This window comes from Tiliqua scincoides, chromosome 6 (assembly GCF_035046505.1).
Source record: "Tiliqua scincoides isolate rTilSci1 chromosome 6, rTilSci1.hap2, whole genome shotgun sequence".
NCBI lineage: Eukaryota > Metazoa > Chordata > Lepidosauria > Squamata > Scincidae > Tiliqua > Tiliqua scincoides.
This window is the reverse complement of record NC_089826.1, coordinates 42,505,954-42,528,659: the sequence shown is the minus strand read 5'-3', so window position 1 is coordinate 42,528,659 and position 22,706 is coordinate 42,505,954. Positions and strand designations below refer to the sequence as shown.

The window sequence follows — 22,706 nt, the reverse complement described above, 5'->3', positions numbered from 1 at the left end:
GTAGAGCCATTGTGACAATTAAGGCTCAGATATGGGCAAGGGAATAAATGTTCCCTTACCTGGAGGAGACCTCTGGGACTGCCCCCCCCCCCGCAGGATGCTCCAGTGGCATGACTTAATTTACAAGCTGAGGAACTAGGTTTTCCTTCCCTTTACTCATTGCTGCCCCCCCCGCTTTAGTGCATTTACACATGAATTACATGCATAAGTTATATAATAATTCCAGTGCAGAATTGTGGAAAAATAATTCACTTCTGTTTGTGTATATGTAATATATAATAATTGAACTTTTCTGATTTTGTTTACCTTCATTTTCTAGCTCTTAGCGTTTACAAGCAAAATCCATACTAAAATTATTCCTCCATAAATTTTTAATTGTTTTAAAATGTTGGTTTTGGCTGCAGTCCCAATGTTGAAAACCTCACACTGCTTCAGAGTGTAAATAAGTGGGAACAGACTAATCAGTTGTATGAAATACCTTCCTGCATTTTATTATAATCTACTTACTAAAGTGGAAAAACCTTTTAGTATAAACTGCATTTGCTGTAATGTTAAGTTTGATTTAGTGTATGTGGCATTTTCAAACACACCTTTGCATAGTTTGTTCATTTTAGTAATGTCTTTGCCTAATGTACGTTTCTAGTAAAAGAACTATTTGATCAAAGTATCACCATTCATTTCTCAGAATATTGTATATGTATAAACGCTTTTGAAAAATGTCCTTTACAAAGGATGCTTATGGTTGCTCTGCTTGAGTCCCTTTACTGGGGATGTGTTAACAGATCAGCATTGTTGGAACTGAGGTATTTCAAGCACAAAGCTCAGAACCTTTGTAACTAGTAGTTTTTGAGGCCCCGATGTGGAGGTTCTCATATTGGCAACATGCTGGGGTTGTTAAGCTGTCATGTCATAGACATGCTATTTTTCATTTGTTTCAATATCAGGAATGGTAATGCCTCCACAGAAGTGTGCTTCAGGTTACTGAGTGCCAAAACCTTGGGAGGTTGACTGTCAGTCCAATGGGCAGGTATAGGGGCATTGTTCAAAACGGACAAGGTTGAGTTCTAGAGGAGTTGAATGAAGATCTGAGGAACCAGAGGCAGACGCGGAACCAGAGTGAGTCCAGAGAAGACAGGTGTCTGAGTGAGGTGAAGCTCACCCAGGACAAGGCAGGAGGAGTCTGTGTGGCTCTTCTTAGCAATTAGTTGTACAGAATAAGGACTAGCATCTGAGGCCAGGGATTTATAGGCTTTGGTGAACAAAGACTAGCCAGTGGAATATGACAGTTCCTGAAGAAGGCTGGCACTGTAACCAAAACCATCAAGTCAGAAACTGTAGATCGAGACCCACTAGTAGGTTACGACCCAATTTTTGGTAGGTCGCGAAACTGACAAGCTGATAGCTAACACGGAAAACGTATTGAGCCCTATGGAACCAAAACGAAGCAGCATGTGTGTGTTTACTCTTGAGTAGGCAAGTGTGCCTTGGTTCTTATTGAAGGCCAGGCAAAGGGGAATGCAAGGCCACCAAACTGGTCCCAATCCGATGAATGTGGACCTCAACAAATGCTCCAGAAAGTGTTCCATTCACCATAGGAAGAAGGATAAAAACAGTGGTTTGATTGGCTGGTAAAGTGAAACTTTTTTTTAAGTCTCATAAAGCTAGGTGAGTCCTGACAGAAAATGTGTCATTAATTGATTAATTTCTTATTCTGTTTGCTAAATATTTGCATAATCTATCTGTACGGGTCTGCAACTAAGGGTAGAACACATATTTTGCATTCAGAAAATTCCTGGTTCAATCCTAGACATCTCTAAATAGGGCTGGGAAACTCTGGAAAAGCTGTTGTTAGACAATATTGAGCTAGATGGATCAATGGTCTGATTCAGTACAAAGCAGCAGCATCAACATTCACTGTTGATTGATCAGACATTCACTGTTAACTTAGATGGACATCCATTCTGTATTGGTACAGATTATTATTATGGCAGCAACTGTTACCCTGCGCATGCCTGATCTCGTCTGATCTCTGAAGCTAAGCAGGATCAGGCCTGGTTAGTACTTGGATGGGAGACTGCCTGGTAATACCGGGTGCTGTAGGCTTATAGCATAGTCTTTCGTGACTGAAGGTTGCCAACCATATATATATATTATTATGAATAATGGTGTTCATTTAGCTCAGGTGATTCGTCTGCTTTCCCTCTCCCTTCTAAAGAAAACATAGGAGTGTATTTGTATCTAAAAGTGCATACAGAACTTCACAGGACTACCTGAGGTTGTGTGGTGAAAAGAAATGAGAAGGCAACAAGGCAGAGGGAGAAGCAATAGAAGACGATATTTGAATTTATTAAGCCACATGAATTTATAAGACCACTTATAAAGTCCTATTAATATTCTTCCATTTTTTTCCCTTGCATGCAGACTGCACATTGGCTTCCACATCTGCCCAGTGGAAATAATTGTATGTTACATCTTCAAAAACACTGTAAGAGTGTTAATTAATGTAGCGTGAAATAGTTGTATAGTATTGACAGTTGCAATATATGAATGACATCACAGATCCGAAGTCCTGAAGCTTCTTGCTCAGGTGCATAATTATTTAGGTACCATTTTAAAGTGAGCGTTCCTCCAAGAAATTGCAATTAGAACACGTAAACATGGAAAACATTTTTAACCCTAAGTTACTATTTTGTAAGAAAAAAGAACATTCGGGACTGTAAAATGGCATGGTTTATGGAGAGAAAAATTTACCTCCAGTATGGTTGAGGAATGACTTGGCAAGATTCAAAACAGGGTAGTACAGCTCTTGCTGTCAATGTTCAGCTTTCTTGAACTTCCAAACCTGAATCTACTTCGCAACAATAAACACTTAAAAAGACCATTCTGAATGTTCTCCCCATTTATAACTAATTGCCAGTTTTGAAGTCTGTAATAGGAATCTAGAAGGAACCAGTATGTTTGTAACAGAAACCAAGTAGTCTATCAGTGTTTGTGTGGAAGGGAGCATCATCTGAGAACTGAAAGCCAGAGCAGGATCCATTTTGTGATCAGTTGTAAGTGTGACTGTGAAACATAACATGGAACTGTTAAAAACCTCCAATAAAGTTGTTGTTTGAATTGTGCAGAGAATTGGATAATGTGGAAACAAGAATTTTGAGTTGTACTGCATAGAAAGTGGAAGAGATAATAAAGACAGGAAACTTCATTTAGCGCTTTGTCTTAATGTTGTAGGTGAAGGAGCAAGATAAGTGTTTGAATCTTTTTAGTTTAATGATAGTACAGAGAAGGGAGGAGGACACATATTTGATGAATTCACTTAATGCATACTGTGCACCCAGAAAAAAAAATATGTATGAACATATGGATACTGATACATCTTTATAATTTTATTTTAAGGCCTAGGTTGGTGAAATACTCCATACAAATTATTCCACACATCCCATTTGCAGTTTACTTGTTCGTTCATTCAGCCTTTATTAGGCATAAGTATTTGGTGAATAAGGTCTCTGAACAGATACCATACTGAGAATAGAGACCCAAGCAGTACACCCATACCGGGGGAGGGGGGAGAGATGTGTGCGCATATAAATGTACACACAAATACATACAAACGTAACGTTGTACATATGTGCATATATTATTTTAAAAAACAGAAAACAACCAATTACAGACTTTGCCAGGATGTGATCTACTCAATGGTTACTTGGGATCGATAGCTTGGCTTGGTTCAAATTACTCAGGTTTAGAAACTGTGCAACTGAAAGGGTTATATGCGCCTCATCACCCCACAGGAGGTATTGAATTATAGCATTCTCTGAATGCCCTGTTTTAGCACTGAGCAAGGGAGAGAGAAACTGATGTCTTAGGGCTTGATATTTAGGACAGCGCAGCATAATGTGTATAGATGATTCTACTTTGCCTAAGTAGCAGTTACACAAATGTTCTCCCCTGGAGGCATTTCTAAATCTGCCGAGTAGGTCATTAGAGGGGTCACATTACAATGTGCCAGGGGTGAAAGCCCTCCTCTCCAGGGGACATATTAGGAGGGACAGATATTTTGGTTGTTGACCAAATGTAATTTTGAGTTGGAAATTCAAAGGGGAACACTTTTTTGTGCTGCGCCTAAAATCTCTTGCCTCTCTATGTCATACAGCCTGACTGTCATAAGCCTGATAATAACCTCAGGAGAGGGAGCCCCTTGTAGATCAACCTCAAGTCCCATCTGTTGGGCTTTTTATAGAATAGGGCTAGGCAAGGAGTTATCATTGGGTCGGCCAACAGCCCCTTTAGCAGCAAATCATGATCAGCCCTGAAAAAGACTTTGGCCCAGTATTTTAAAAAACTGGACCATGCATGTAGCTCCAATCTATGTTGACCTGACTCCAGGCAGAGTGAGGGCAGTTTACTTTACCTTGCATAATTCCACAAATTCTAAAGTTCAAAAGGTATCCAATGATAGGGAAAAATTAAAGGTAATAGTCAAGGTATATATGGTTGTGGATAAACCCAGGTAATAATAATTTAGACTGCAATCTTACATGCATTTTCCTGGGAGTAAGCCCTGTTGAATTACAGTGAATCTTCCTTCTGAGTAGACATGCTTAGAATCAGCAGCCAGGGGCTATGAGCAAAGTGATTTTAAGGAAAAAGTTAACTAAAGCAGAGCTACTTATAGTCTTCAATGCCTGCAGTAAATTTTGGCAAATTCATTTGGGTGACATTTTGCAATGACAGAAAATCCAAGCCGTGTATATTTAATACATCTTTTAGGTGGTACAGATTTGCAAGATTGCCACTTGGTATCTCTCGTGCTATACTTCTCATGCAGTTTCATCAAACTGGGAAGTGTGAGACTTGGGCCCAAATCCTAACCAACTTTCCAGCAGACACAGCTGTGCCAATGGGACATGTGCTGCATCCTGCTGTTGGGGGGCAGTCACAGTGGCCTCCTCAAGGTAAGGGAATCTTTGTTCCCTTACCTTGGTGCTGCATTGCCCTTAGCTTGGTGCTAGAAAGTTGGTTAGGATCGCGCCCTTCCAATTTTATTTAAAGAGATGGCACGGATGAAGGAGCTTTTTCATTTTTGCTGTCCACGTAAGCAAGTCCTGCACCCCTGGCTTGAAGGAAACTGCATGTGGAGTAAGGTAAGGATGATGATGATCTGCTTCTAGCTCGACTGAGCTGGAGGGGGATCATTGTAGCTTGTGGGCTGGAAGGGAGGCAAAAGCAGAGTAGCAGAATTGGGATCAATGACTCCTTCAGACTCCTCGTGATCCACTGCTGATGCAATTCGCTTCAGCTCACTTCACGGCTCAGTTGGCATGTGTATGAAAGCATGTTTTGACAGTCATGTAAAGATTGTAATGTAGACATGATATCCTGGGGTGGGGAAAGACCAAGAAGAACATGGTGAGACTGAGGCTGCAACCCTATGCTTATCTGGGAGTAAGTTCAGTTAAATTCACTGGTACTTCCTTCTGAGTATACTTGCATAGGTGTGCACCGTAAAACAAGTTCTGGTCAGGGGTCAAAAAAACTTCTTTTCTACTTCTGGATTCTACTTCCAAGAATCCAGAATGACTACTGACGTGACACAGATACCTACTAGAAGTGTTATATCCATGAGGCAGAGAAAAGTTAGGAAATACTGCATACCTCAGGCAAGTGCTTTCTGCATATTGAGCTAAGCAAAGAAAGATTATTTCAGTTTTTTTCTGTTCATCTCTACACTTCAGTAAATTCCACTGAGCATGTATAGGATTGCAGCCCTTGAAGCTGTCTATTGATCAGGAATGTATGCTCAAACTGAGGAGCTGATACAGTCAGATACTAGATACCAAATCTTCATAAAGAAAAGGAGAAAGGTGCCAGTTACCATCATAGAACAGAATGGAGTGTAGAAAGCCTGCAAAAGGAACTAAGCAGCATATGATTCTAAGATAATATTTGATTCAAACTGCTTCTGCAGAGGGAACTAAAAGGACCAGCAGACCACTAACAGCCCAATCCTAAGCTTCCCTGTGGCTGCTGGAGCAGCGAAGCCAAAATGGCTACCGCTGTATCCAGCAGGTGCCGGGAAACAGCTGGACGTCTCTTCAGGGGAAGGGGACTTTTGTCGCCTTCCCCTAGGGAAAGTCCCAAGCCCTGCAGTGGAGCTTCTCAAGAACTCCAACATGGTGGAGCAGAGCTCTGCCAGCCCCAGCCCCCCCATCCTGCTTTCTCCTTCCGCCGTCCCTGGAATGCCTCCCCCCACCTCAACAAACCTTTCTGCCACCTGGAGCTCATCCCTTGCTCTAGGCGACATATGGCTGGTGCTGGGCTCAGCGCGGACTGGAGCTGGGCCAGTGCGGACTCAACTGTGTCATGGGCATGCCTTATGGCATGTTTGCTTCACCCAGCAACAGCATTCGACCAGTGCAACAGGTTCCCAGGGCCTCCAAGAGGAATCTTATTGGGGGTACAAAGTTTCTTTGGGGCCCCTTCCCAAAGAGGGAGGGGGTGAAACAGACTGGGGAGGCAATGGGGGTGAGCAGCACTTCTGCAGCAGCTGTAGCCCCACAGCTGTGTCCCTGAGCTTCCACCCACTCTTTCATGGCAAACAGATCCACAAGCCAAAGAGCTCCTGTAGCAGACCAGCTTCCTCCCATATGTGACACTATTAAAGAACATATGCATTCCTGGGCCTGGTGCGTGTAGCTTCTGGAAGTACTTGCAGCCATTTGCCATGTGCATCCCATGTGGGCAGTGAGTCTGGATGACATTGGAAAAAATAAGACCCCTGGAAATTTCTGGGCACCGTCCTTTGGCTCCTGGGCCCCCTTTCTGACCCTGGGTCCGGGTACAAATTACCCCCTTTACCTCCATCTCCTAGGCCCTGGATGTTCCCCTCCAGTTTTCTTTCCCTGTCCAGTGCAAGTTGTTCAGAGTTTAGAACATGGAAGAGGAAGGCTGAATGGGACATTTGGGAGATGTGCATAGATCTACTATTTCATTTATCAGGCTGCCTATATCCATGCCCACGTGTGTGCATGTGCATGGATGGATAGAGGAGGGCATTCATCCTGGTGTTCCACATGCCAACATTGCACCCATGATGAGAGTATACGTATCATGTTCAATGAATGCAATGGGAAAATCTTCCAGATACCATGGCACTGTACAGCTATGAAGTGAATATTGGACAGTGTAGCTTTTATAAAAAGCTGTGTAGGAGGAAAAGCATCTTGGGGAGATTATTTCTGAAGAACAAAAGTGGAAATACTAGATTGCAAGGAGTAGGAAAATGAAAGATTTGAAATCAGTATGCATACTAATTACTAGGAAATAAATATCTATTTAATTTGACTGAGAAAATTATCTTTGAGCCACATTACTTTTTACATTGCTTAAACATTTTTTGTCAATTTAATTAGGTTAATGTGTTGTTTTAACATAATATGCTTCCGAGGAAATATGAGGAGTCGAAAATTTATGAAATGCGGAGAACTAAATTACTGTATCTTTCAAAGCAGTGAACAACTGATCTCCCAATAGTTGATAAAGATTCTTTGGCTACAGGCCTCAGTCCACTTACTGGAGAATAGTTCCTTTTAGTCAGGAAAATAATAGAAGCCATGATAGGGATGAAGGAAACAGCAGATATATTCAGACTAAAGTAAGAGGGTAGAACAAGGGAGAAGCTGAGATAATGGATACAAAATAGAAAGAACACAAGAGACAAAGTAAGTAGTAGAAATAATTTAGGTCAGTAAGGAAAGATGAAGTAAAGGGTATAATCTCCTAGGAATCTCCAAGTTTAAATAAATGGTGCCCAACATTTTCAGGAAAAAATAACTTTTAAGCGGATGAAAGAGCAGTCCAAGGAACTAGATGTTACAAGCTCTCAAAGGGGGGGAAATGTCACCATCCTATAATAAGGTAAAAGAAAATACATTAAGTAAATATAGCAGGTTTGAAAAATATTACCATTAGAACATAAATATTTGCTTTAGAGCTGCTAGGGAAGGGGGGCGGTGTGAAAAGAGTCCAGGTCACTGGGGAAGCCTCTGGTGTGCTGGCTCAGTGGTGTGAACATTGTGCCCGGGGGGGGGGGTCAGACTAGCCACACTGACTCATACGTTTGTCCATCTTCTTGCTTGCTTTTAAAAAATCTTTTTAGTTTGTCCAGGGACATAAAATTACTCCTAACTTTAACCATCTAGCTGCTGTTGCTGTTTTTATTGTTAAAAAGATTTTTTCCTACTCTTCTCCCTTTAGGAACCCAAGGTGGTTTACAACACAATGAAAACAAAGTAAATACTAAACAGCATTTAAAAAAAAAATAACAGCACTATGTCAAACTCAAGGGCTTTAACAAAAACACTTCCACTTAGAAACACTTAGAGAATATCATGGATAATAAAAACCCAGAAAATCCCTGTGAGAAAAGGTCAGGTCTTCTATTTCCAGTGCAATACTGGCAAGGAGAGGGATGTGCACTAGAGAGCAGGGCATTCCACAACATAGGGGCCAAAACTGAAAAGGCCTTTTTGTGTCATAGTCAACTGACATTCAAAAGATGTTAGTTAGGACATGTGAGACAGTCTCCCTTGCAGATATTAACAGATGAAGGAAGGTGGTCCTTCAAATACCTTGGCCCTTAGCCAGTTTGGGCTTTAAAAGTAATCATTAGAAATTTGAATCATACCTGGAAACACACTGGTAGCTAATGGAGATGAAACAGCAAAGGTGAGACATTATCACATCAATTCCCTCAGGTCAGCTGCATTCTGCACTAGCTGACTTTCCAAAGGATCCAAGGGCCTTTAAGCCCGACAAAAATTGCATTGCAGTAATCCACTTGTGACATAGATAATGACCAAATCCTGTGTGTACTCAGAAGTAAGGCCCACTGAATTCAGTGGTTCCTAAGTAAGCATGTAGTCCCATGCATATTTATTTGGAAGCAAGCTCCACTGAAGGTAATGAGACTTATTTTACAAGTAAGCATACATAGGCTTGCACTGTTAGCATGAATCACCTCAGTCTGTCTACTTGATAGAGAAGAGGCATTCCTATAATTCCTATGTCCATTGTTCCTATTCCATTATTGTTTTGGTCTGTTCATAAAGATAACTTACCGCAATGAAAATGGCTTTCTTCTGCCTATTATCAGTTGGATTGCTTTGGGATTTTGTGGTCCATTGTCACAATGGTTGGGATTGATGGTCATAAGAAAATAAGAACAGCCGCACTGGATCAGGCCATAGTCCAGCTTCCTGTATCTCACAGCGGCCCACCAAATGCCCCGGGAATTTGGTCAGAGCAGGGCCCCAGAGAAAACATAACTCTAGACAAAATCATGAAACTTTTAAAGCATTCCTAAGACAGAACCAGAAACTAATGTTTCTGCTTGCTCCAATAATAAGCAACTGGGTAACTCAGCAGAAAGGGGACGGGGTCACAGGTTTGAAGACAAATTGGGTCTGACTGTACATTAAGTTAGAACTGGGCTGTAACCTAACATTGCATGCTGAGGATGGCGTATATGCCATCAACAGTCAGGATTATGACTGCTGTTGAAGAGACATTGCACTGTCACAGAATTTCAGGAGTGTAGATTTTGTAAATATGAAAATCCATCATTTTTCTTTAGAGTTGAAGATATCTGCACATTTCTGACATCTGTATTTTCTTCCTGTGGCATTTTCAAGCATTGTTTCTTGTATCCTTTTTTTGAGCCAACCCATAGAAATTTTGTTCATGACCACGCTGTGGGCTCTGATTTCTCTAGATTAGTGGTTCCTAAACTGGTGGTTTGCGACCTCCTGGGGAAGTGGAAAAGGCACCAGAAATTGGCAGCAGCACTATCAGGATGATCGTGCTGCTGCCAGGAAGAGGAGAATTTTTCCAAATTTCTTTTTTCCAACTTAACCATAAGGGGGTTGCTATGGTTTTCTGGAGAGTCTGGGGAGCCTGCAACCCCCTCTGCAGCCCTCCTTGAGGTTTCAAAGTCCTGTAAAAAAGATTAAAAAAAAACACTTCTGGTTTCACTACGAAAACAGGAAGTTTTTTTTTCCCCTTTTAACAGGACTTTGAAGCCTCAGGGAGGGTTGCAGAGGGGGTTGTAGGCTCCCAAGACTCTCTGGAGAGCCATAGCAACCCCTAGGAAAATTGGAAAAACCCTTCCCTTCCCACAGTAGCAGGATTGTCCAGATTATGTTGCTGCCTCTGCCCCTCCCCAGCAAATTCTTACAGGGTTTCCAGAGTTCAGATAGGACTTTGGGAACCACTGTTGTAGATCCATGTGTTAGTAGCAAATGCTGGCAGTTCATCAACTCAAGCAAAACCAGTCATGCACTTTTGATCAGCCTTTTGTAAATTACAATTAATAAAATTGTCATACATAAAGCTGATCAATCTGTCTCCTAACTTATTAGTATACTGTTATTACTACCACTACATTGTCAGACTGCACTGGTTTAAACAGAACTGGAGAAGTTAATTATCACAAATTTTCATTTGCTCTAATAATAAGTAACCAGTTGTGGAGAAAGGGTGAACATAGATGCAATATTTTATTAAGTGGTAGGAATTTGGGCAAGCAGCTGAATTTGCATTGCAGAATTTCAAGGGACTGCCCTAATCTGTTTCCCAGGTTGTTCTAACCAGTTCAAGAGCAGTAAAACAAGGTTATGTAATTGACATGTGATGTAGCCTAAAATAGTGAGTGCAAACATAGGCTGCTGTTGCTGGGCAGTTGGCAACTGCTAAAAAAAAAAATCCTTTCACTGTACAATAAAGAGCCTTTTAAAATTAAAAGGCAGAATTCAGTGAAAAACCCGTAACCTAAAACTTTATGGTCTTGATAATTTTGTGCAATAAGCATGATATTTTAAAAGCTTGAAATGTAGATATTGCCTGTAATGTTAATTGTCATGCCCCTCCTCCCTCCCAGAAATCTTAAGAACACTAATGCTGAAATAGGGAGCCGGTATGATGCACATGACATATAGATATGTATTTTTTGTTCACATTTTGGAAAGCATTGCTCTTGTAAAGGTTGTGCTTGGTATTATTGCACGTGATACTGTTACATGATATACTCTTTAACAGCCCTCTTTTGCTAATTAGGAGATTGCAGATATGTAGCAGTATTTATTTGAATGAGAGATGGCGAAAGCTGTTAGGAAAAACAGTCCTTTGCACACAAGTTGGGTGAGCAGAAAGGAGAGGCTGAAGTAGAATTGTATGAAACTGGGCTGCAGCAGTAAAACTGCTTCACTTGGCTAAACGGGGGGGGGGGGAGTTCCTCCACTACAGAGAGAGTGCTGTTTGAGAGCTAGAGATCCATCCTCTCCTTGCCCACCACTGCTTTTTCCTCATAAATTTTTCCACAGCATATTTTCATTCCATTCCACTGGACAAATAATTAAAAAACCAGTTTCAAACCTGAAATGAGACCCAGAATAGTATGTGAAGTTAGTGTCGCCCAGGGGCTGTAAATAATATTTGTTTATGAGCATGAACCAAACTTGAGACTGTGAAGAGAGAATCTGACCTTAGTTCCATCTTCCTATTATTTATCAGAAAGAGCAATCTGGAGAGCATTTTTGCATGCATGCACCAGACAATTGTATGCATGCATCATTTATGCATACACTAGGCAAGTGGACAATGGTTTGGACCAGGGGTGCTCACACTTTTTTGACTCGAGAGCTACTTTGAAACCCAGCAAGGCCCGGAGATCTACCAGAGTTTTTTTTACAATGTTCGCGCCATCATAACATATAACATTTATGTGTACAATGTATGTTGGTGTACCTTGAGCCAATATTGCACAACACAACATAATTAACTATAAACATTTTTTGTAATTACTTGAGTTTACTTTGATGACTTGCACTGAAGTGAATCAGCCAAGGATGCATAGTCCGGACAGTAGCTGCTGACAGCCAGCCTCAAGCACACTTCCAAATGTTCATCAGTCATGGTGGAAGGGTACTTGGACTTAATGATCTTCATGTAGGAAAAGGTTGACTCACATAAATAAGTGGAGCCCTTCCTGCCTCAGGTGCTCTTATATCCCTGAGGGCCCTATTGCCTTCAAGTGGCTGCAGCTGTGCAACACACTGTGCTGGATGCCAGGCCATACCCTTAAAGGGGCCACTGCTGACACCACATCTACCTCCTCACCAGATCTTCCTCGATTCCAATACAAGTGGGGGGGGGAGCAGATCTCTATACAGACCAGTGCAAAAACAGGGGAAAGGTGTGGGGGAGGGAAGATCTCTATATAGACATCACAGCAAGACCAGTGCAAAACCCCTTGCACACAGAACCAACAGATGGAAGTTGGGGGGGGGGCAGATCTCCATACATACCAGTGCAAAAACAGGGGAAAGGTAAGTCAGCCCCAGTAGAATCAACAGGGCTCACTCCAGGGATACGTGGTTGGGAGAGAAGCCTGCCAGCGGCTCCTCTCCAGGACTACTCACGAGTCAGCCCCAGTAGAGTCAACGGGGCTCACTCCCAGGGATGCGTGGACCAGGAGCTCACTCCCAGGGATGCATTACTCCCAGGGAGCGTCACTCCCAGGGCGGGGCTTACTCCCAGGGATGCATGGACGGGAGAGAAGCCTGCGATCGACTCATTTTGCCTCGCGATCAACCGGTGGATCGCGATCGATGTATTGAGCACCCCTGGTTTGGACAATGCCTTCAAAACTGATGTGTGTCCCTCACGGTTACAAAGGGCGTAAGGATTTCCTGGTGGACTTTCCCCATTTTTCTAATCGCATGGGAGAGAGTCGTCTGAATTTTTTCTTTAAATATTATCTATATACTACTAGCTTGAACTAGTAATTAAAGTAGTACTGTATTTAGATCCCAACTGATGGGAAAATTTAATGGTGTAGTAGTGGTTCCAGAATTGAACTTCTATCTGACAGATCCTGGTTCAAATCACCACTCAACCATGAAGCTTCTTGGGTGACCTTGGGCCGGTCGCTGTCTCTCAGCCTAAACTACCTCACTGGACTGTTGTGGGGACAAAAGCAGGGAAGAAACTATGTTCACCATCTTGAGCTCCTGAGGAAAGGTGGTGTAAAAATGTGAAAAATAAACTCCCTCCATGGAAGAAAGGGATGGGGGACAGGACACGCACTACATTAGGATGTCTTGGACGCATCATCTCAAACTGACCCTTTACTTCTGTTACTAATGTCATCAGAAAATTCTTATTTAAGAAATTAAATAATTACATTTTATTTAAGTAATCTTAACTTATTGAAAGTTGAGTGTCCACTCTAAGGTTCCTATAGATTTTTTACACAATTTTTATGCGCACGAACAGGCATATACACACATGTTCCCAAAGTAATATAATATACTTCCTATGCAGAAACGGTGTACTATGTCTCAAAAATGTACATGCTATAATCGTACTCTGTGGTTCAGTCTATATCTACTACCAAATCCAAGATAATCAAGCAAGAGATGCAGTGGATGGTATTTTTTTGATTAGAAATGGTTGCACTGTCTGTTGCTCCCGTGGCACACCGAAGGGTGCAGTCAGTCATGCAACATGTCAGTTAAATGTTGTGACCCTGTCATCTGTTTATCATAGCATGATGGGGCTCTAGCTTCTTGCCACCTTCCCAAATCCATTGTTCCCCAAATCTTGTCAGCAGTGGCATAGCTGGTCCTCTAGCTATGGGGCTGTGTCACTCAATGTCAATCTTCTCCCCAAGTGCCTGACCTGATAGTAATTGTGTATTACTGTTATTTGGTTTATTGTTGTGGGGCTCCCAAAGGCTCGTGTGAGTTTGTTTAAGCCATTTCTGCCCAATGTTGCATATATGTAACAGGGACCAAATGTGTATACCTGTGGGCTGGGCAAAATTGGTTAAAAATAAGTAATAATTGTAAAAAGGGGGAGAGCCTTTCTTGCATATGTACTGCTGTGATGCTGAATCACGGCCAGTATATTTAACTATGCAGCAAAATAAAGTATGTGATCTTTGTTTTTGTTAATGCAGGGCAGCACAATTATTTATGTGCAGGACGGAATGACTGTATAATTGATAAGATTCGAAGAAAAAACTGTCCCGCTTGCCGATTACAGAAATGTCTACAAGCCGGAATGAATTTGGGGGGTAAGCACATCATTAATTTCATTTTCCTTTTGTTGTACAAAAATGTTTTAAACTTGTCTGATCTTAAATTGATATCAGCTGGGTGATCTTAGAAGTTTTATCTTGAATTGCTCAACTAAGAAAAAAAAGTATTATACAAAAGCTACTAAAACCCTATTGTCATTCTAAGTTTTTTGAAATATGTATTTTACAGTTCAGAATAAGTAAGGTGGGTGTTAGCTGATGACAGTAATTTTAGTGGAGTTTCACACAGCTAAGAAGATTAAAGCATCAGGAGTTGTACAGTTTTTGGTGATGCTCTGGGAACATTCTAAGAGAATATCAAAATAGATTTACCCAAGTGAAAGTTCACACTGTGTGTTATCTGCCAGATTTCCTGTTAATTTCTGGACTGATAAAGATGTAATTATAGTAAAAATGTAAAACCTTGGAAAATTAATGAATAAATAATTATAATGGCTTTATCGTTAGCAAATATAATTTTCATACCTGTGCTGTAAAGATTTGAGGATTCCTTTCTGGCCAAGTCAACCTTTTATACTGCACCCTTGCTCAGACATAATGCCAGGCCCTATGCCAGGTTTAAGATGATTTGGGATTTCCTTTCATGTACAGAATGCCCTTGCTCCTAGAATTATTAGGAGCAAATGTCAGGTAGAAGGAAGGTTTATTTTTCTTCGGCCTACATTACTTATTATTTATTATCATGCTTATTGAGATGCATTAGTTGACTTGAGTGGATAACAGAATGATGAAAATTCGAAGACAGAAAGGAACTTGGAGGAAGTCTTTTAATAGCAGGGGAAAGCATAAAAGGTGGAGCCTACAGGAGGAGTTCAGAGAAGCAAATAAAAATAGGTTTGGCTCTTTGGAATAGCTAAGATCAGCCTAAGGGAATGTTTGATTGTGGAACCAACAGAAGGGGAAAACTGAAACAGGAATGGGCCAGTCTTGGCTTTGGTGGGGTCAAAATTATTTTAACAAACTTAGCTGGATGTAAATGTGGATATTAGGCAATATTGCTAGGGAAATGAAAGGGATTGAAGGAAGATGAAGAAATAGTATACTTATGTAATATAACTCTTTATTGCAGAACCTAGAATATTTGCACATTCCAAATATTTCAATTTCTCAAATAGTTTGGTTATAAATCTCATTGAGGAAGTGTGTCTTCGTCCTCTTTGATTGGTCAAGAAAACAGCAGTTTGCTTTTGACATTTAGTCTTCTAATTCATTCAGATGAGGTTATGAATCACCATGTTGATCAATATGATTAGGATATGATTTCTTGACCTTTTGCATGGAATACAATTGCAATGATTGAAATTTTAAGAATACTGAGTTTCTGTGTAGTATGAGGAGGCTCTGTGAGGATGCTTCTGTGTTTAACTAGTGAGAATTGTGTGAAGTTCATTTGAGCACTGTTTTTAAAAGAAAGTATTGCATTATTGGCTGCAGGTAAGATCAGCAGGATATTTTAATAGAATCATAGAATGTTAGAGTTGGAAGGGACCCTGTAAAAACATTTTTGTTAACCTTTTCTTTGTGGTAATTTGGGTGTGTGTGGCAGTTTTGTGTTTCAGTTGCATGTACTTCATTCCAATTTGATACCTAGCTAGCTAGTTTGTTTTAGGTGCTACACTTCAGTGAACCTGTAAAGATTGCTTGAACTTTAAGAGTATTTTGTTTCATCTTGAAATCTGTAAGAGCTCTCTTTGTGAAACAATGATCATTTGTCTTCCATGTTGTCATTGGCATGTCTTCCATGTTGGCAGGGTTGTCAAACTCATTTCATATAGACAGCCAAATAGCATTCATAATTATGCTGAGGACCAGAAGTGACATCATTAAGCAGGAGGTCATGATCATAATTAAGCAATTTATTCTCATTTAGGAGCACGTTAGCTGCAAATGACAGAAGGGAAAATACGCAAAACTTGATCTTATTTTCAAGATATGGGAGAGCTCAGTTATCGTGTGAGCTGCCTTTCCAGTACTGAAACCTCAGCACAGCTTAGCAACTGAGAGAGAGCAGCTGTTGGTGGTGCTGGGAGAGCCTGAGGGCCAGATAAAGAGCTTCTGTGAGCCGCATCCAGCCCCCAGTCCTTATGTGACACCCCTGATTTAGGGCATGTTTGCTCTGCCTTTAATATAAGCTGAGAGTCTCCGCAGCCTGGAACCAGAGCACCCAAGGCTTTGATGCTGCCAGTTTTCATAAGTTAGGCATCACCTGACTGTGATTGGACAATAAAGCTGCAAGTAAATCCAAGTTTCTAATAACAATTGTATTGATGATTACAGTTGGCTCTCTTTATTCATGGGTTTGGAACCTGCAAATCTGACTCAGTGCAGGTGTCAAACTCCATATCTGGAGGGACTCAAGGATCTCCCGCACAGATACCATAGGCACACTTTATTCATTTGCTTTTTTATTGATATATTCTATCATCCCATGTTACTGCTTGTTATCCAGTCCTGCAATGGCTCCTAAGCTTTGGGGTAATTTTTTTTTTTTGCTCAGGTATTCATCCTGTGTCACCCAGCCTACCCTCAACTGAAATTTAATGGAAGCCCACTATCTAGTCACATACTCTGTCCATATAATTGTGGGACCGTAGCTCAATGGCAGTCAATGTGCCTTACATGTAGAAAGCCCCAGATTCAATCCCAGCATCTCCACTTAACATTGAGAAAGACCAGTATAGAACTTTGACAGTCACTACCAGTCAATATAGGCAGTACAGATCTTGATAGACGAACAGTTTGACTTGGATGAAGGTTGTTTTCTGTGTAATCTACCTGTACATTCTTTGTCTTGGAGCTTTGTGACATTGGTTATCATTTTTGACCAAGCTGGGGCTCTAAAATAATAGGCCATTGCAATGTCTTCCAGTTTGTTCACTTTCTCATTGTATCCTTCCCTGGCTTCCACCTGGGATCAGGCATCATATTTTGGTATGAAACATATCCTTTAGTTGTGTGTAAAATGCAATTATTATTAACAGTATTTATATACTGCTTTTCGACAAAAAGCACACAAAGCAGTTTACAAAATAATCAAATAACTAATGGCTCCCTGTCTCAAAAGAGCTCACAAGCTAAAAAGATGTAAAAACACCAGCAGACAGCCGCTAGAAAATGCCATAGAACATAACTGAAAATATGTTTGTGTACCAAGTTCGATTATTAAGGGCAGCCAGAAGCACAATGTTGACAGACTTAGAGCTCTGTTTCCCAGGTGTTCTGCTGGAGCTCTGGTCTGAACTCAGGACATTTCTCTTTTAGTAGAGATGCATGTTTATGTTGATTGTGTTTTTGACTTTTTCACCTGTTTTTGTTTTCTGGATTATGTCCTGCTCTGAGAAGCCTCTAGAAAAGGAAATGAAGTTTATCTTAAATGAATAAATTCTTATTTTACTGCATTACTTTTTTATTTCTTTCCTGGTTCATTTGGAAATGATTTGAGAGCCAAGCTTCTCCACCTTTGTATCTGAAAAGAAACTTTGAGGCTTGACCAGCTAACTGTTTCTTTTTGGCATTTTACCTATTTTACCTTTCAAGATAGTGAAAGGTGGAACTCAGTCTGTAGGAGGCTGTGCAAAATTGGCAGTTCTGATAAGAAACCTTAATAATGATACCACTAGGACAGGGGTTCGCAAACTGGGGTGTTGTGACACTCCAGCCAGGGAAGCCCTGTTGCTGCCTCCTTAAGAGGTGGGACGACAGTGGTGATGGCGCTCTCATGATTGCACCGCTGGTGGGAGAACGGCTTTTAAAAAATTTACTGAGGGTTTCTATGGCCCTCCATAGGGTGCGGGCAGCCTGCAGCCCCCTCTGCGAACCTCCTTGTGCCTCAAAACAGCTCCAAAAAGCCATCACAGCCCACTTCCTGTTTTCATCCAAAAACAGAAAATGGGTTGCAGTCGCATTTCGGAGCAGTTTTGAGGTGTGGAGACGCTCCCAGCGAGGGCCGCAGGTTTCCTGCACCCTCCAGAGAGTCATAGTGACCCCCGGTAAGGATTTTTAAAGTCCCCTTTCCTCAGCAGTGGCATGGTTGCAGGAGCACTGTCACCGCATAGACCCTGCAATGACTTACAGAGGCCCAAACTCTCCCAGACATTAGACATTTTACTGAAATGTTAAAGACCTCTTTTTGCCATTATATCAGTTTCTTTGGTCTCTCATCTCTCTACTAACAAAGACAGAATGCGTATTTACTGTACTGGTTGCTTTGATCCTGCTGTATCGTGTAATTGCTTCCTGCTGTACTGGCAATATAGCATCACTACAGATGTCATAGACATGTCCATTGTTATATATCACAGTGGTATGGATCAATTTCAGTCACCGTTGTGTGGTAAACAGGATTTTTGGAAAGGGACAGCCTTCCACTTTCCTCCTTGATCTCTAAACATCTTGACTTGTTACAAGGAAGAAGGAATCTGGAACTTCATTAAGAAGAATGGAACAGTAGTTCAGTAGGAAAGCACATGCCTTGCAGGGAGATCTCAGGTTCAGTCCCTGACATCTGCAGGTGGCTATGTGAAAGATTCTGTCTGGAACCTTGAAAAGATACTCCCAGTCAGTGTAGACAATACTGTTCACTCAATATTCTTATCCCAGCTGTGGTTTGTTAGTGTCATGTCCTGTAGTCTCCAGTATGTCAGTTGCTTAAGAAGTCATCTTTTAACACAGGGTCATCTACAGGGTCATGATACCTCAGGGTGCAGCTTCTCCCATGTGAGTGCACCTCTTCCCATGCACTCAGATGATCTCAACAGGTACTGCTCAGAGTGCACCTGGCAATTGGAGGTTATTTCCTTGCTAGGATGGCTTGCCATCTCCCATGCTCCTTTAGGCACACAATGAAAATGCACCTACATTTAAGAGCACTTGGACATATAATCAGTTTTTATGCTACTGGTTTTTAATCTGTTATTCGCTACAGTTCTGTTGCTTTGGATTTAATTGTTTCCAGGTTGTACTTTGTATTTTTAATTTTATAAGCTACCGACAGTCCAATCCTGAGCTGCCCGGAGCAGGGGCTGCCGTGGGAGCAAACATGGCTGCCACAGCATCCAGAGCGCCTCAGGCAGCCACTGCAGCTCTGGAGCTGTCACAGAATCAGATAGCAGCGTGTTAGGTCGCGTGGCCTGACATGAGGCTCAGTATCCAGTGGAGTGGAGTGGAGTGGAGCTCTGCCAGCTTCGCCCCCTTCCTCCCTGCTCCCTCCCCCACCATGCCACCTTCTGCCTCAGAATGCTTCCTCCCACGCCCCCACTCACCTATCCACCACCTGGCAGTCCAGGAGGGAAGTGGGACTGGCCTCGGCAACTTGGACCTGATCCTAACTTCCTCTTAACCAGCCTGGTATTACACCAAGCTGCTCAGACTTGTGCCAGTGATTTCACTGGCGCAGATCACAGTAGCCCCATGGGGTGGTGGGCCCGTGACACAGGGTTAAGGGGAAAAAATCCCCTTACTCTGAGTTACGTGGCAGCTACCTCCTGTGCTGGATACAACACAGGCCTCTTGGCCTCCCTGTTCCAACGTAGGTTAGGATTGGATTGCCAGTGTGATACTATCCTTGCAGACAAATGATTTCTGTTGGATACTAATAAGACTATATCATTTACGGAAGAATACATTTCTGTTTGCAAGAGAAGCACTATGTTCAGTCTTGTTTGGCTTCTGTTTTGGGTGAATTATCCTTTTGTGTAAAGTATGGTTTATAAAACACGTGCACACACATAAAGGAGTTCCTCAATTTTTCTTATTAAAAATGCATTTGCAAAACAAATATGCTTCAAATAGATTCCATATGGCTGTTACTAAACCAGTGTGACTACGAATATAGTCTGATGTCCCAGAGAAGGTAATTATTATTACTGATTTCAGAGTTAGGCATTTCAAAAACCTGTTTGGGCACGCGCAGACACATATGGAAAAACATTGTTTCTAACAAATGCATCAAACGTATGCAAAGAGGTGCCTTTTCAGAGTTTCTTTAAAACTCATGTGTTTATTTAAAAGATGTGTGTCCTGGCCTTCCCCTTAGTAATGGGGTGCCTGCTCATTATTGCCTGTGTTTTGAGACGTATTTGTGTAATAGGTATCACAAATAAAAAGATACACCAACTTAAATGCGTTTTTCTGTATCTTATAACAGCAGCATAGACTAGAAACCAAATCTGTGGTGATCTGGGGTGGGGGAAGCCCTGATGCCAGTGCCTTCCTCCTCCTCCCTAATCTTTCCCTATGTCTGGGTCCAAAACTCAGTTGATGCTGCTGCCACCTTTAGGATAAAACAAAGAGAGAGAAAAATCTCTCAGAATTCTCTCTCCCAGTTACCTTCAGAATTCCCATAGCTCTATGATGAGGTAGTGTGTAACCTGGGGTCCAAGAGTAGAGGGACAAACCTCTGATTGAGTTCAACCACACAATTTGCAAAATAAGGATTAGAACCCCAAAATGGAGTTTATTAAAATGCAAGGGGGTTGCATTGTGCAAAGCAGAAATGAAACAAGCAGGCTCTGGAAAACATATGGGCATTTGCAATGCACAGGTGCAGATCTTAGTAAAAATACAAGTAGATGACTACAGGCCAACCACAAAGTACAGGTCCAGTCTTTTTATATACAGATTTTTTATACACGAATTTGACTCAACACGAATGGTCACTGCAAATGTGCTGATCCCTGGAGAAGGGGAAAAATGCATCCCTTTTAAAATCAGTTTAAAAAACTGAACAGTTCAATAATAGCCTCCTTAATGTTATGCAGGATTGACAGAGACCACTGAAACCAACGTAAGTTCAAGGCTTTTATTGTGAGGAATGGAACCTGAACCAAAATGATAACACCCTCGTTCCAAATTCCCTGATTGACTGAGGACCTGAGGCAGGCAGGAGGCAGCAGGACTTGAGGCAAAGGCTGGCTGGCTGCTCCCTGGCTCTCCCAGGGGCTCCTTGCTGCAGCTCTCTCTCCTCAGCTCTGCTCTGCAGCTCCTTCTCTCCCAGCTCACCTGGCGATCTTTCTTCCTCCACAGAGCTTGCTCTACGAGGCTCCTCACAGTAGCTCTTCCCTGGTGGTCTAATCTAGCTCTCGCTTGTGCAGCCCCTTTTATAGGCCTCTGCACACAGCAGCCTCTACCTTCCCTCCTCTCCTGCAGCAGTTTTCCCTCAGGTCCTCCTCAGACTGAGCCCAGGTTCTACACATAACATTAATGAGAGAGAGGGCAGCTGGCTGACAATCCATCAGTCTTTCTCTCTCCAGGCAACCCCTCCCTTCCCCCTGAGAAAGAAAGGTGAAGAAGGTGAATTACTTTGCATTGGTGAAGGGAGGGACTGAGTGAAGCGCCTTTGTAAGTGCTTGGAGAAGGCCTGATTGATGGATTGTCTCTTATTGACTCTTATCTTATATCACAAAGGTCAGCAAGGCTGTTTTTCAATCACAGGAGCAAAGGAACTTTGTTTTTTAAATGGATTTGCTATTGTGCGTTTTTTTGCCATCCATGAGGCTCAACCTGTAATGTAATTTCCTAACATGGTTATCTTACTGGTCCCTAGGTGTATGTCAGTGTTGTTCAAACTGTGAGGCGCAGCTCTTTAGGGAGGTGCCAGGAACTCAAAGGGGAGGTGCGGGATATCCTCACTCAGTGATACAGTCACACCCCCGGGCAGAATACGAGCCTGTCTTCTGACCATCATCTGTGCTTTTTTTTTTAAAGCAGAAGAAACCGGAGTTGAAAGCAGAAGAAATGCCCCACCCTCTTTTCCCTCCCCTCCCAGGCTGCTGCCTTCTGTGTTCGCTGCATGTTTGCTCAGCTTGCAGTCCTTAATCCTTGCTGATCCTTGTCTGGTTGGTTCCTAGTTCCCAGCCTGGGATCACTTCTCATCAAAGTGAAATCTCTCTTTTCAACCCCCTCCCTCTTCCACTCCCCCCTTTGGATCTCCAAACCTTCCCGGTTTCCTCCCCCTCCCCAAATAAAACGCTTCCTATTTTACCAGTCATCAGGACTCTTAAAGTTGCTTCCATGCAGTTGGCAAAGGGGGAGGGGAGAGACAAGCACACTCTTTACTTGGCCAGGAGCAGAAAAAGGGTAATGTTTTTCAAGTGATTTATTAATCTTGTTGTTTGACTGAAGAGGAAAGGCTGTATTTTTAAAGTGATGAATCTTGCTATTTCAAGGGAATACTTATCAGCCATTGATGAAGTGATTGCCAGCCCAATCCTATCGACACTTTCCTGGGAGTAAGCCCCATTGACTCTAATGGGACTTGCTTCTGAGTAGACATGCATAGGTTTGAGCTGTGCATCTCCTAGTATAGGAGACAAATCAGCTTCCTAACCAAACCCTTATCAGCTCTGATATATTTTCATGGCCTATTTTTGTTTTCCCCACCAGCTGCTGGAAAAATTTAATTTCATTAAATTAATAAAAGGTTCAAACCTATCCAAGGAGAATGGGAGAAATGACTAGTTGGATTGGGGTCCACAGGGGTATGTGTGTGTAATGTTGGTCAGGCTGGTTGTTCACAAAGTTCATTTGATAAAACAATTCTATTGGTATG

General features: G+C 41.9%; 1 protein-coding gene across 4 annotated transcripts in view; it reads left to right on the top strand.

The window, feature by feature from the left end:
- NR3C2 (nuclear receptor subfamily 3 group C member 2) overlaps window positions 1-22,706 on the top strand; it is a 175,313-nt gene that overhangs the window by 102,209 nt on the left and 50,398 nt on the right. For all 4 annotated transcript variants that reach the window (XM_066632975.1, XM_066632976.1, XM_066632973.1 and 1 more), the window contains one exon: window positions 14,018-14,134. In XM_066632975.1, the coding sequence (XP_066489072.1) occupies window positions 14,018-14,134 (117 nt within the window). The remainder of the gene's footprint in view (window positions 1-14,017; window positions 14,135-22,706) is intronic.